This window comes from Cydia splendana, chromosome 10 (genome assembly GCF_910591565.1).
Source record: "Cydia splendana chromosome 10, ilCydSple1.2, whole genome shotgun sequence".
NCBI lineage: Eukaryota > Metazoa > Arthropoda > Insecta > Lepidoptera > Tortricidae > Cydia > Cydia splendana.
Genome location: NC_085969.1, coordinates 6,189,601 through 6,203,378, shown reverse-complemented (window position 1 = coordinate 6,203,378; position 13,778 = coordinate 6,189,601). Strand labels below are relative to the sequence as shown.

Sequence of the window (13,778 nt, the reverse complement as noted above, 5' to 3'; positions counted from 1 at the left end):
TGCGCGTGCAATAGTGGAATCTATAAAATGTTTAAAAAAAATAAACGAGTACGATTATGATATTTATGACCATGACGGTTTCTTGAATCCAATTTGTTGGCTCCAAAATCAAGCAAAATTACTATCCGGTATCCGGCCGGACAGTATGTCACTATCCGGTATCCGGCCGGATAGTATGTCACTATCCGGTATCCGGCCGGATAGTAGGTCACTATCCGGTATCCAGCCTAATATTAAACGGAGGGCCGGATAGGCCGGATACCGGATAGTAACCGGATATCCGGTGCATCTCTAATAATTAGCGTATAAAATAATTAAAATACATTTTCGGTTACTGATGAAGTTAAAGTGACGTCACAAAGTTTATGACTCCCCCCTCCCCCTTGTCACAACATGTCACATTTTCTTGACCCCCTCCCTCCCCCTAAACGTGTCCCTTCGGCCGCGTACGCAACCGGAGCTTCGTAACCAGTTGCGATCGAATACTTTTTCGGTCTTGTACGAAACCGATTGCGATCAAAAACTATTTTCTTCTCATACGTAACCAGTTACGATCGAACATTTTTTGTTTTTGTATGAAACCTCTCGACCGTTCGTAAAACCAGCAAAGACTTTCTTATTATAAATTTTAATGTACTAATAATGCACACGTTATACAGGTAATTAAGCCCGTTTAAGCTAACTCTGCACCGTGTTTGACGATGTTTCACATAAACTAACCTTTATACTAGATTAATTTTAGACATATGTAACTTTTTATATTTACATAACCAATTATGTTTACATTTACCTAGACCAAAAATCGGTAATAGTACGTTATTGTTGGGCGAGGCTCGGAAGTAGCTACTTGAGCGCCATTCATTTATTACGTAAGACGATTTAGGGGGGAAGGGGGTCGAAAAATCGCATTTTTTCTTACAAGGGGGAGGGAGGGGGTTTTCATAGTTCTTACGTAAGATAATAAAGATGCGATTTTTTTAATTTCTATGCAATGATGACGTTTAAAATAATACTTCCATAATATGTGCTATCAAACACGGTGCAGAGTTAGCTTAAACGGGCTTAATTACCTGTATAACGTGTGCATTATTAGTACATTAAAGTTTATAATAAGAAAGTCTTTGCTGGTTTCATGAACGGTCGAGAGGTTTCGTACAAAAACAAAAAATGTTCGATCGTTACTGGTTACGTATGAGAAGAAAATAGTTTTTGATCGCAACCGGTTCCGTACAAGACCGAAAAAGTTTTCGATCGCAACTGGTTACGAAGCTCCAGTTGCGTACGCGGCCGAAGGGAAACGTGTGATGTAATTAATGGATGACCCCTTAAATTTACTTTGACAATATTCCTCTAGTCTATCTTTGATAATATTAAAGAGTTATTGTAATAGAGAGGTAAAATCTAAGAAACAAAAGTGCCTCCTAGTTTGACAGCCGAAAAAGATGACGCTGCACAGTGTCATGTTTTGTGGTCAGATATAAAAAGGTAGTCGGGTAAAAAGTAAAGTCTGTTTTCTTACAAAATCCTTAGTCGAATCAGTTTTAAACTTGTTATATTATGATGGAGAAATAACAGAAGCCGAATAACTGAGGTAAAAACAACAAAGTACAAACAAACTTAAAGTTTGAACGGGTTCTATTTTAAAACTAACACGAAAGTGGAGTGATGTCTGGTTAAATTTCTAATTAATGAAAACGTTACAAATTGCAATACAGAGGTAAATATTATTTTTCACCTCACCAGCTAGTAAAAGGAACCACTTTGCTACGCTCGTGGTTCAAATTCGTAATCAAACAACTATTGCAAGAATGAAATGAAAATTTTGGAAGAATGAACAGGTAGGTTGGTATTACTTAGGTTTGCTAACTGCTTAAAAAAATCACAGGGATCCCGCGGAATATATCACGAAAGCTGAATTTCTAGTTTTCTATGCGACGCAGCAGCACCGATGTAGGTACATATTTGAACGTCGAACGTGAATTCCTCAATTTTAACCGAATACTGGTTTTATGTCCTTTTGCCGTCAATACTGCAGTAGCGCTGAGCCAAAATGTGAGATGCACAACACTTTTATGAATGTGTTAGAGTACATACATACATAGATAGTATCCTTGTTAGCCCGGATCATTCGTATGTTGGTAAGTGAAAATTCGATAAATACCTAAAGATAAAATAAAATCTACGATCCCCAAAAGATATGACGCGATCCCAACGGCGTCCATGAATTGTTTAAAAGTTCAGGCGTCACAAAGCTACATTATTGTAAGTTTGCAACTCGGGCGGCCTACTTAGCCCAACTTCGTACTCGTTCAGCCGACTAAAATACCCATTTTGGGAGTTTGATCGCCGCGGGAATATTCCCGCATATGCATGTGTTCCCGGGATTTTTTTTTCTCTCAAAAAATCGAAACGTCACAACACAAGATTATTGTAAGTTTGCCTTATCGATTAAAATACCCATTTTGAGAGAGCCAAATGGCGGAAGCATATTCAGAGGGCCGACCCCAAATGAAATGGGAAGACACTCGGAAAAAGAAAGACGATTCAAATAGGTACCCATTTTGGGAGTTATGATGGCCGCGGGAATATGGTGTCCATTGTCGAGCACTAAAAGTGCTGAGGAGTAAAGAATATGAAAGAGAGTAACTAAAAGGTATATGTGATATAGCCCATAAAATGTATTTAGTGACATTTTAAAATGGTTATATAGAAAATAAATTTGTAGGTAAGGCACATAAACACCTATGAAAATAGGTATAATAAAATTCAAGTAAAAGGTATAATAAAGTTTAAGCCTGTAAAAAAATTACATTTGAATAAGGTAATAAATAGGCTACATTCCTACTAGTCAAATCAGCTTCTTTTTTAGAACTGTCAAAACGATTTGCTAATATGGAATTTATATGAAAACGAATGTAGTGACGTCACGGTAAACTCACCTACTTTTTATATTTCAATCCGATTTATTAAATACAAATTGTGTTTAAAAATAGCTGCTATCTATGTTTTTCTAATAATTATCTGGTGCTTTATTTCGTGCACGGTTTGAAATAATTTATTTTAAGTACAGGAGACATCCCTATTCGCAACAGTTCATGAAGGCGGGAAATCCCGGGAATATCCCGCGGAACATCGCATCACTACCAGAGACCGCAAGTCCGGTGGAGTACGTGCGACTTTCGGCACTGCGGCTATCTAAACTAAACCTATCGAGTTTGCGGAATACTGGCCTTTCTCGTCCCCTGTGGCAGTTTGGGCTATTATTAGCTTTAGGGACACAATAGAAGTATCCGATTTATTGCAATTACTTCGGTTTTTGTTACAGTCGATTCTATAAAGTAGGTACTGTAGGTAGGTACATTTGAAAGGTACCTTTAATTTATAAAATATGTATAGCTACAGTCAGCATCAAAAGTGGCGGATCGGACTACGCGTCAGAAGTATTATATCTACGATTTTATAATAGCTTTACAAAAAGAGTTATATTTTTGTATGTAGAACATTTTCATCGCGAACTGTAGATATACCTGTATGTGACGTTCCACGGCAAAGGGTACCTTATGGCGGCTGGCGCTTACGTCGCATAGCGCCGCAATGATATTGGAGCGGCGTTAATAATAGCGTAAGCGCCAACCGCCATAAGGTACCTTTACCCGTGGGACGTATGTAACGTTATTGGCAATCTTTATTTGGAAAAGTATTCCAGGATGGCAGATACTACCGGCGCGATGTTCCATCCGCTACTATTAGTGACTGCAGTCAGTACCCTTAAGCCTGAAGCTGACTGGGCTGAAGTTTAAGTAAACTTAAGTTTACCAAGGTATGCCTAATATTATTACCCAAGCCTTTTGGGTGAAGTCCGATTTTATTTTATCTAACCATAATGTTAGGCGCTCCCGTGTTAGGTGTTGACTCATCACTTCTGACATTGCCTACCATATTATTAACAAAAGCAGTTTAACACACCGTAATTTACAAACCGCACAATAAAACGTTGGCAATAATCGTCAGTGCGCGCCGAGCCTTAACGGGCAACAATATTTTTGACAACGAAAAGCGATACAAATCCCCCGCGAATTGTGTTGTGGATTGTTTCAGTGTATTTTCAAACAAAATTGCCTGCTGTGAAATTTATACCTGCGGCCAGATTTGCGGTTCTATTTATGATTACGACTGAGTAGCGGTAATGTTTAATGAAAACGGGAAACCATTTAATAAAGCTGGCGGCCTATGGGCGTATCGTAACTCACGCTGCAAATGTGTTTCACTTTCGATTTGTATAGACTAGTAAAACTTTTGGGTCTCTATTGTTTCCCATAAAGTTTTAAGTCATAACGTATTCTATGTCCGCATTTTCGTTAGTCATAATTTGGTTTTTCTCAGAAACGCGTAACTTTTCAGGATTGCCATAAAACGAACCTAACATAATCTAACCTATCTATAGGATAACCTTACGAAAATCCTGAAAAGTTAACGGTTTCAGAATTATGACTAACGATAATCTGACAATCATTACATTATGACTTTCAATAATTATGTCAAACAAAGGGATCCGAAAACTTTTAGACAATTAAGTAAGGATCCTTTTCGCAAACCATAATTTTGGATGTTGATTAAAATGAGGTCTGACCGACGTTTCGGTTTCGGCTGGTTTCGGCCCAAGGTTCGGTTTCGGCCAAAACTAGAGCAAAATCGGTTTCGGTTTCGACAATAAATCCGGTTTCGGTCGAACACTAGTGCTAATGGTAAACAAATGTAAACTTAAGTCTATGTCACACGAACCATACCTAAATATTCTAGCTTATACAGGCTGTCCCATAAGTGACACTGGAGGTAGACCAGGCCAAGACGACCCAAACCAACTTAACATGACTCCAGTAAAAGTGGCACGGTTGTCGAGTTATTGCCAAATTAAGGTTTTTCATGAATTTTGACCGTTTTTAACATTGTTAGTGCCAGTGTGCACTCGGAAAGGTCTCGAAGTTATTTTTTTTTTATGTGTACGACATCATGAAGAGTTAATTAAGATAACAGAATAGGTAGTTTATCGATAAACAATGTAAAGTGCAAAAAAGTACTGCTTTAATCTTGAATTAAATTCACAGCGAAACATTAATTTCGACTTTGACCACCTGTCGTGAAAAAAAATTACTAGAAAAGTAATGAGCACCTATTGTAAAACAAAATTATTTTAATAAATTGATTGAACTTCAACCTGCAGTATTTTATTTTCTTTGAACCTTTATCAACTCAATGATATCCTTAAAAAGGGTGATAACCATTTTCCACCTCTTTCTTTTAGGCATTCGGCAAATACTGAATAGGCGTTTTTTTTATTTATGTATCCAGAATTAGATATCTTAACATAAATCGTTATTTTTACTAAGTAGCAACGGATTGCAAATTTCCTAGTTTAAACTTATTTTTTATGAGGCTTTCGAAAGATGATAATAATTCCTATTTTATTGCAGGAAGGTACATGTGTCATACCATTTTTGAATCTGCATTACATGCTGAATAGCTTGACGTTATAGCTCATTACTTTTCTTGTATTTTTTTTTTACGACAGGTGGTCAATGTCGAAATTAATGTTTCGCTGTGAATTTAATTCAAGATTAAAGCAGTATTTTTTTGCATTTTACATTGTTTATCGATAAAATACCTATTCTGTTATCTTAATTAACTATTCATGATGCCGTACACATAAAAAAAATTAACTTCGAGACCTTTCCGAGTGCACACTGGCACTAACAATGTTAAAAACGGTCAAAATTCATGAAAAACCTTAATTTGGCAATAACTCGAAAACCGTGCCACTTTTATTGGAGTCATGTTAAGTTGGTCTGGGTCCTCTTGGCCTGGTCTACCTCCAGTGTCACTGTGACGTGTCACTTATGGGACACCCTGTATAATACGTCCCACTGCTGGACACAGGTCTCGTTTTTTTTATTCTCCCTACGTAGCCGCCTTTCTAACACACGATATAATAAAACGTACAGCTTTCACTCATTAACGAGATGATTCAAACAAATATAGTTCGGCAATTTAACATTCCTACATATTTCGCAGGTGTATGAAAATAACTCACTTTAGTTTGTTTCTACTTCAACGTAAGATAAGTAGGTATAACAAGGTAAAACATACCACTTTGTCGGTGGTTATGGTTAATGAGAAGCTTAAACTGTTAGATAATCATGTTATTGACTACCAACAAAGGGAGCATTCCATGAACTTCGACAAATAGTCAAAAATATGTCCAGAAAAATAAACGGCGGCAACACACGAAATAAAATGCGTTTGTACGGGACAGCCCGCGAAATGCTCCAAAACGATACCAATTATCAACTAAACTCACCAAATGCTCGGGCATGTTCCAATCCTCGTAACTCCTAGCTGCCAACGGGAACACCTTCTCATTAATAATCTCCAACATAGTCATAGTTATCTTCTGTATACTCGAGAAGTATCTCTCGTACACCCATCTCTGCTGCCAATATAACTCCCCACGCCTCTCCTCACTCACTGCGTGCACTATCTTCAAAACGTTCTTCAAATTATCTTCAGGTACAAATATTGCTATTTTATTCCAATCCACATGCGAATTAAAAGGCATCACAATAGAATCAGCCACTATAATAGGAATACACTGCGATGCTAAGATATCCATTAACATAGCTTGGGATAGTCTCGCACTATGTATGACTAAACAAAACATCCCATCTTTTAATACTTCTGGGTAGTTAAATATCCTCCCTGTTATGTACTCACAGCGTTTACTGTGATCCGCATCTTTACATCTATCTAGAAGTATTAGATCGTTCGATGACGACGCTATATTCTGTAATATAGTTAAGTAATCTCTCGGGATGTTTAGTTGGGTGGATAATATTAAGTATTTCTTATCGTCTGGTTGTGTGCTATCTATGTGAGCTGCAAGAGAGCTGTAGACAGGGATGGCCACGTCAAAACCGTAGCGGAAGGACCAGGTGTCGAAGCCGGCCCCGGCTATGATGGCCTTCCCTGTGTTGAGATCGAGGACAGTCTCATAGTTAGGTGCTGATCCAGGCAGCATGTTAAATATAAGGTGGTTTTCTCCATTGCTCCAACTGTAAGCGAAAAAATAGTAAGTATTTCTTAAAAATATTTACATTACATAACAATGATCTCTAATACTTTCTTGGGATAAAATGTTTGCAACTTTGCATTAAATTCCTATTCACTTAAAAAAAGTTGTATCAGACGACTTTTGACTTCTGGTAGAAAATTAGGTTCCTTCAATTTTACATCCCAATTTATATTAACTAAACCAAGCTATACTAATTAATTAATCAATATTTAAATGCCTGTTTAGATAACATCATGGCTGGAGATCACACATTCCTGTACATAATTACTTCAATGTTTGTAAACTTGACCTATGTTATACAAAAATGTATGTATGTTAGGAGAAATTGAATCTAATTGTATAGACCATATGGTTCAATATCTTTTGCATTTGTCAGTAAAATAATACATTTCAATTACATTGTAAAATAATGTACAGTCAGCCCCCCTCATGAAAAGTTCTATGCAGAAGTTGTGAAATGGGTCAGGTGGCTGACGCAAGTTAAATATCGTAAGGTAACCTATTACTATGTCTTCTAATCCAGTTTCAGAGGCTAGGCATGAAAGACAACTGTTACATAATGAACTCTCACACTTAGCACTAAAGTTGAAGGATTACTCTTTTGCCCCCTTTTCTGCCTCTTTTGCAGCCCCAAAAGGTAAATGGATTTTTTTTTGTATAAATGAAGGAATCTAACATTTACATATAACAAATATTAATCATAATGACTAATGAGCAACACAAAATGGTACCATTTATCAGAAATAATATTGTGATAATTATAGAGGAAATCAGATGTTATGCTTACTGCCACACTACACCACAATAATATGCAAAGTAGGGTTTACCATGATTTATTTAAATTGCCGCATTGAGTGTATAAGATAAATAATAATACTTGCTCCCTTATGAAATATTACATAAATGAATACTAAAAGATTTCTCAACTTCTGAAAAGAACTAAATATATCTGTGTTCTATTTTGTTAAAGTATTCGTATTTATTAATCTGTAAATTGTAAATACAGATGTCAATTCACAATGAAAAAATCAACGATGATCAACTCTGGCCAATGTGGGACACGAACCCACATCCTTGCATTGCCGGTCCAATGTGTTATGTTGTGTGGTACGTCCCACAATAAAAAAGGAAAAATATATTAACATTTATACTGTGATTAATGTAAAGTAAACAACCAAATTAATTTAATTTAAGAACACTTATTGTCAGCCTAAATCGCAAACCTCGTAACTCCTCCAGGGGAGTTACGGGGTTTGCGACTATAAGTTGTCCAAGGTAGCAATTACTAATTTCCTTGAAATGGAGTTACGAGGTTTGCGACTTAGGCCGACGTTATGCTACTCTCTTCATTGAATAATAAATTAAACACTACCAACTCAAAATTAATAATTAATTACAGTCCTCAATATGCTATTCAACTGTGTAGCTGTTAACTGAATAAATTGAATAGCACTTTTAGAAAACCAATTAAATATTAACAAACCATTGTCTACTTACTGTGAAAGAATGTTGAAAGCCTGTGATACATGTTTACTTAAAAAACTACGTTGATTTAGAGTGTCTATACTAGGAATTAGCAAGCACGCCTCCTCTGGATTCGCTGTATAATATTTACTATGTCTTATAGTATCTAAAATTACGTAAAATTCTCTAGAAAACTTTGATATAGGACCCTCTGGCGTGTGGAAGTCCGTTCTCGGGTATATGTATATTGTTATCTTATTGTGGCCGCCTCTGCCGCACCGGTACACGTTAAAACACTCCCAGTAAGTGCAGTTTGCATCCCTAGGCTGCGCCGTAGCTGCATCTTGCCCCAGTTTCACCACAACACTACGGTCCAAATTCACTGCTTCGTGCACAACTGTCCGCGGCGAACTACTCGATAGAGCATTAAACAACACAGTAATCGCTAAAGTCACCAATATAAACAACAGCAACCCAACGAAAAACCTATGGTACAAAATCTTTCTATACGATATATACTTCGAGTGTTTCCCCGTTTTTAATAGCGAATCCGCAGCCATTTGTGAACGCCGCGATCGAATTAATCTTCATAATTTACTTATGTCACCCATTATACAGGCAAGATTGATTAAATTCTCATTCATAAAAGTAGCAAATTGTAAATGCTGCACCACTTTCGGTGGTCTGAAATTGTGATTTGATTTGACAACTGAGCTGCCAAATAGGGTAGGGGCGGTATGCGGGAGGGGCATAAAGATGCGGGGCTCACTAGCGCCACTTGTTAAAACGTTCTTACACTTTCCAGCAATTCTTCTGACAATAATAATCATGTCCTCCGCCACGTCTGTCTGTTTGTATTGGGAATCATCCTTCGAGCAACACGGAAGGGAGGCGGCATTCGCACTATTTCCCCTCTGCCGAGGTACAAGATTAGCGCGTCAATCTAATCTAGCGCGGGTAATAAAACTAGTTGCACTTGGATTTTTCACTAGACCGAGTCCAGACGCGCGCGTGAACACTGCTGCACAAAAATGCCTGTTTGCTCGGTTTTTTGTTATAAAAAGAGGTCGGGGACATCAAATTTACAAAAAGAAAGTGTTATATTTCACATGTAATATTTTTTTTTACATATCATACGTTTAATTACATTCAAACACAATTATTATATTTTAGTCTCATGTAATTGTTGGATTTATCGATTTTGCTCGCTCAATACAAATTGCGGATCGGTCGAGCGACAAATCCGACTTCTCATCTCTCAGAATACAATAACATACTTCAACGAAAATGTGTTAGTGTGCGTGTTGTGACACTTGTCACTCGTCCGTACACAAAAAGAGATCGAGGTTTGCAAGATTTGTCTTTGACGTGTATCATTTTCTATGTATTTGTGTCGTCATTACAGATTGGATTTTGTATGTAAGTGTGTGAGAAGTGCGACTGTGTGCACCTTTCCCCCCGCGAAAAATGGCAGAAAGATTTGTACGGTGAGATATCGCTTGGGCCCCTCCCTTCCGATGTGTCGGAAGCCGGTGTTGCTCGAAGGAATCATCCTTTTTAGGAACGAGGTGCAACGGAGACGACCAAGAGCTCTCGGATCTGCAAGCTGTGCCAACTTCGAGCATGGCATCAAATTCTTTTTGAGCTATTTTTAGGCGAACTGGTGGAAGGCGTCGCGGCCTGATTGTAACCGGCAGTCCAGGCGTAGTGCGAATATGATGTATGGTATTATGCGTGGGAGTGTTATGCATGCCGGCTGGGCGTGTAATGTCAGGGTACTGACACAAAATGTTATGGTAGTTCGACTCCCCTGACATTACTTTCACTGATGCGATGGATTTTGCTGACGGCTGAGGTGGGGCCGTGATGCTCAATGTTGTTGAGTTATCTATCAACCGCTGGTTTCTGCAATCGACTACTATACTGTAGAACGATAGAAAATCAACGCCAATGATCGGCTTGGATTGGATACGTCGGCGACCACAAAATTCCAGTTGTAAATCCGACGGAGCCCCAGGTCCAGTTGTAATTGTATCGAGCCGTATGTGTGTATTATTGAACTGTTAGCAGCAAAAAACTCATAATTAGATTTTGCACGAGCTCCTCTAATTAATGTGCGCGGATATACGCACAAGTCTGATCCTGTATCTACTAGGAAAAGTGCTTTAGAGGTATGGTCCAATACAAAAAGGTGGCCCGGGTTTATATGGCAGACGTTGGGCGCTAATTTCGGCTGCCGCTGAAGTTTTCCGCTCCTGGGTAACCGCAAGGCCTAGTACAGCGGGTAGCTCTATCGCCGAATCGGTTGTGGTAAAAGCATATGGATTGATCTCTTGGTCTCGATGCGGAACGATCCTGACGGTTGCTAGACCTAAACGGCGCTCGACTGCCACGGAAACCGGATCTAGATGTGTGCGGTGGATTTCCAGCCTTTAAGGCAGCAACTTCCCTTGTAAGTTCAGTCATTTGTCTTGCAATTTCGGATATCTCCGTGCCATGAGTGGTAGTGCCTAATGCATGAACCTGCAGAGTCTGAGGAGCGACGTCATGTACCTTGTCCGCAGATTCAGCTAACTCTTCTAACGTAGCTTTGGCTTGGGACAGTTTGGGACGTAATAAGCGCCTGCAGGTTGCCGGGTAAACGGCTTATCCATACGGTTTTCAGGAAATCTTCCGGAATGCCCTCACCTGCCAACGCGCGTAAGTGTCGTAGGAATCGTGACGGCTTTCTGTAACCTAGCTCTTCGTGTTTCATCAACTGTAGAAACTTTTGTTCTTTAGACACGGAGATCCTCGATATGAGCTGCGATTTTATCTTTTCATATTTATTGTCAGCTGGTGGGTTGCTAATAATATATTTTACCTCTACGGCGTACTTATGCTCTAACTGGCCAATAACGTGGTTAAATTTGGTTGTGTCACTAGATATGCCGGCGATGGCGAACTGGGCTTCCATATCCGAAAACCATAATGCGGGTTCCTCTGGCCAAAACGGCGGAGTGCGTACAGTGACTTTACATACCACACAAGGTGACACAAGGGGCTTCGGTAGCGGTCTTGATTTCATCCGTCATTTTTTTTTATTGCTTGTAAATTTATTATGCGATACTGTTTCAATCGGGGTCATTAATATAGGAGACCTACCGGCGGAGTCGAATTAAACTTCAGTTATAATAAATCTCCTATAATTAATAAATAAATACATCAACATTCAAATGACACGGAAAAATCAGCGATTGTTTTTGAATGTCATGCTTCAGCTTAAAACTCGTTGAACTGTAGACGTGTGGCCAAAAAGGCCAGTCCGCTACAGTTTGTTCGGGATAAACTCAAAACCTACTGATATGTACGGATTTTCATGCGGTTTTCATCTATCAATAGAGTAATTTCTTGAGGAAGGTTTAGGTGTATAATTTGTTAACCCGTTCGAAGCCGGGGCGGGTTGCTATTATTTGATAGAAGTTAGGTCCATGGTATTTATTATTCCAGTTTTCACGTATAGCCCGGGGTATGAAAATATATGGGGTGTAAAATCAAACGTAACACACTTTATTCATTCAATGTCAACAAGTAACAACTGTCAATTTATGGAGTTTTGATCTTAAAATTTTAATGTATATTAATCGTTCGTAAAGGAGTAAACTCTAGTCGTGCTTCGGCGCACGTAGTGATTATATGCAGGGCCGGATTAACCCTAAGTCAAAGTTGGCAACTGCCTAGGGGCCCCGCCTCGGCTAGGAGGCCCCGGCGGCTCAGCGCGCACCAAATAAATTTTTGTTCCATAGGGTCAAAATTCATGAGTCAATAAAATTGAAGACGTTACAGTTTACGGGGCGTATTCTGCGTACCTGTTGTAAAGTTGTAATAATAGGGGTTCTCAGGAAAAATGGTTAACTTTTATTCAAACAACCAAGAACTTTTGGGTTATTTCAACTCAGAATCACGAGAACTATTGATTAAAACAAAGAAAAAGAAAGAAGACGAACGTGTCCCCAGTTTTTTATAGGAATGCTCGACCTTCAGCCTCACTTTCTACCTCAATTTACCATTGGTTTGTGTTCCACATCTCCTCCACTTCAGCTTAGCCTTTGGCCTCGCTGCGCCAAGCTCGGCCTGCGATCTCGCTTTTTAATACAATGGACATTGGTTCGTGTCTGTGCTCAACTATTTATCCTGAAGCCTGATGAAGCACGGCTTTTCGCATGAAAGCTCGCCTCACTGCGGCAATTCGGACTTTTAGGCCCAGGTGAAGATCGATACCCGGCCTTTTAAGACGCTTTCACAATTTGCGATATTGTTTACAAAAAATTTCGGGCTCGCTGCGCTCGCGCTTATTTTTGGTTCCTTAGTTCCTTAATGACCCTGTATCATCTACATGTTAAGGCCCCAGTACACAGTGGTGAAGGACGGGCCATGCCACGCTCTGGCCATTGTGTACAGGGGGCTATGGTATGCAATGGCGGACGACTGCCGTCAGTTGTCAGCCGTGGTGAGCAATCGGGGAGTTGTCGGTTTATTGGCACACTTCAAAGGAATCGTGGCGTACCGTGGCCTGTGGTGTTCACACAGTCGCCATTGTTTGTTTAGTTTCTTGAATTTTTGACCGCTTGATTAAATGTTAATAGCCCAAAATGTCATTATTGTGGAGCAATGAAGAGACTTACCAGTTTATTATAGATTTATATCAATCAGAGTCTGCAATTTTGATTTTTATTTTTGTTTTTTTTTTTGATGCACCATTGTGTGAACACCTACGTGATATAGGCCTACTGTAGCGCATTGCAAAGCATGGCTTGGCATGGACCATCCTTGACCACTGTGTACTGGAGCCTTTAGCTTGAATGGTAAATGAATAGAGTTAGACCAAGAAAAGTCTGCAATGATTTTGATAGCATACGCAGTGCAAGTGTTATTTATACGACATAATTTCAAAGAAGTTTTGACGTTTAAAATAACCCTTGCACTGCGAGTGCTATCAAAATTGTTGCAGGCTTATCTTGGTCTAACTCTAGAAGGTAATTTAAGTAATTTTAACATATGGAAATTCTTTATTATTAGGTTGATTCTAATCATGTGGCTCGGCGTTTGGTCTTATGGTCGGACAATCGCTGTTCAGCCCCGCAAAATATTAACTATTGAGAAAATCTAATTTGCTGCACTAAGTAGTTGAGCTTAGCTTTTAGCCTCG

General features: G+C 39.0%; 1 protein-coding gene across 1 annotated transcript in view; it reads right to left on the bottom strand.

Annotated features, from left to right (window-relative positions):
• The window catches only part of LOC134794203 (exostosin-2), a 94,692-nt gene extending 85,389 nt beyond the window's left edge, over window positions 1–9,303 (bottom strand). Inside the window, exons 1-2 of the mRNA XM_063765949.1 lie at window positions 8,624–9,303; window positions 6,356–7,106 (exon numbers count right to left, since the gene is read on the bottom strand). Coding sequence (XP_063622019.1) covers window positions 6,356–7,106; window positions 8,624–9,150 — 1,278 coding nt within the window. The 5' untranslated portion in view covers window positions 9,151–9,303. The remainder of the gene's footprint in view (window positions 1–6,355; window positions 7,107–8,623) is intronic.
• Window positions 9,304–13,778: the final 4,475 nt, after the last annotated feature.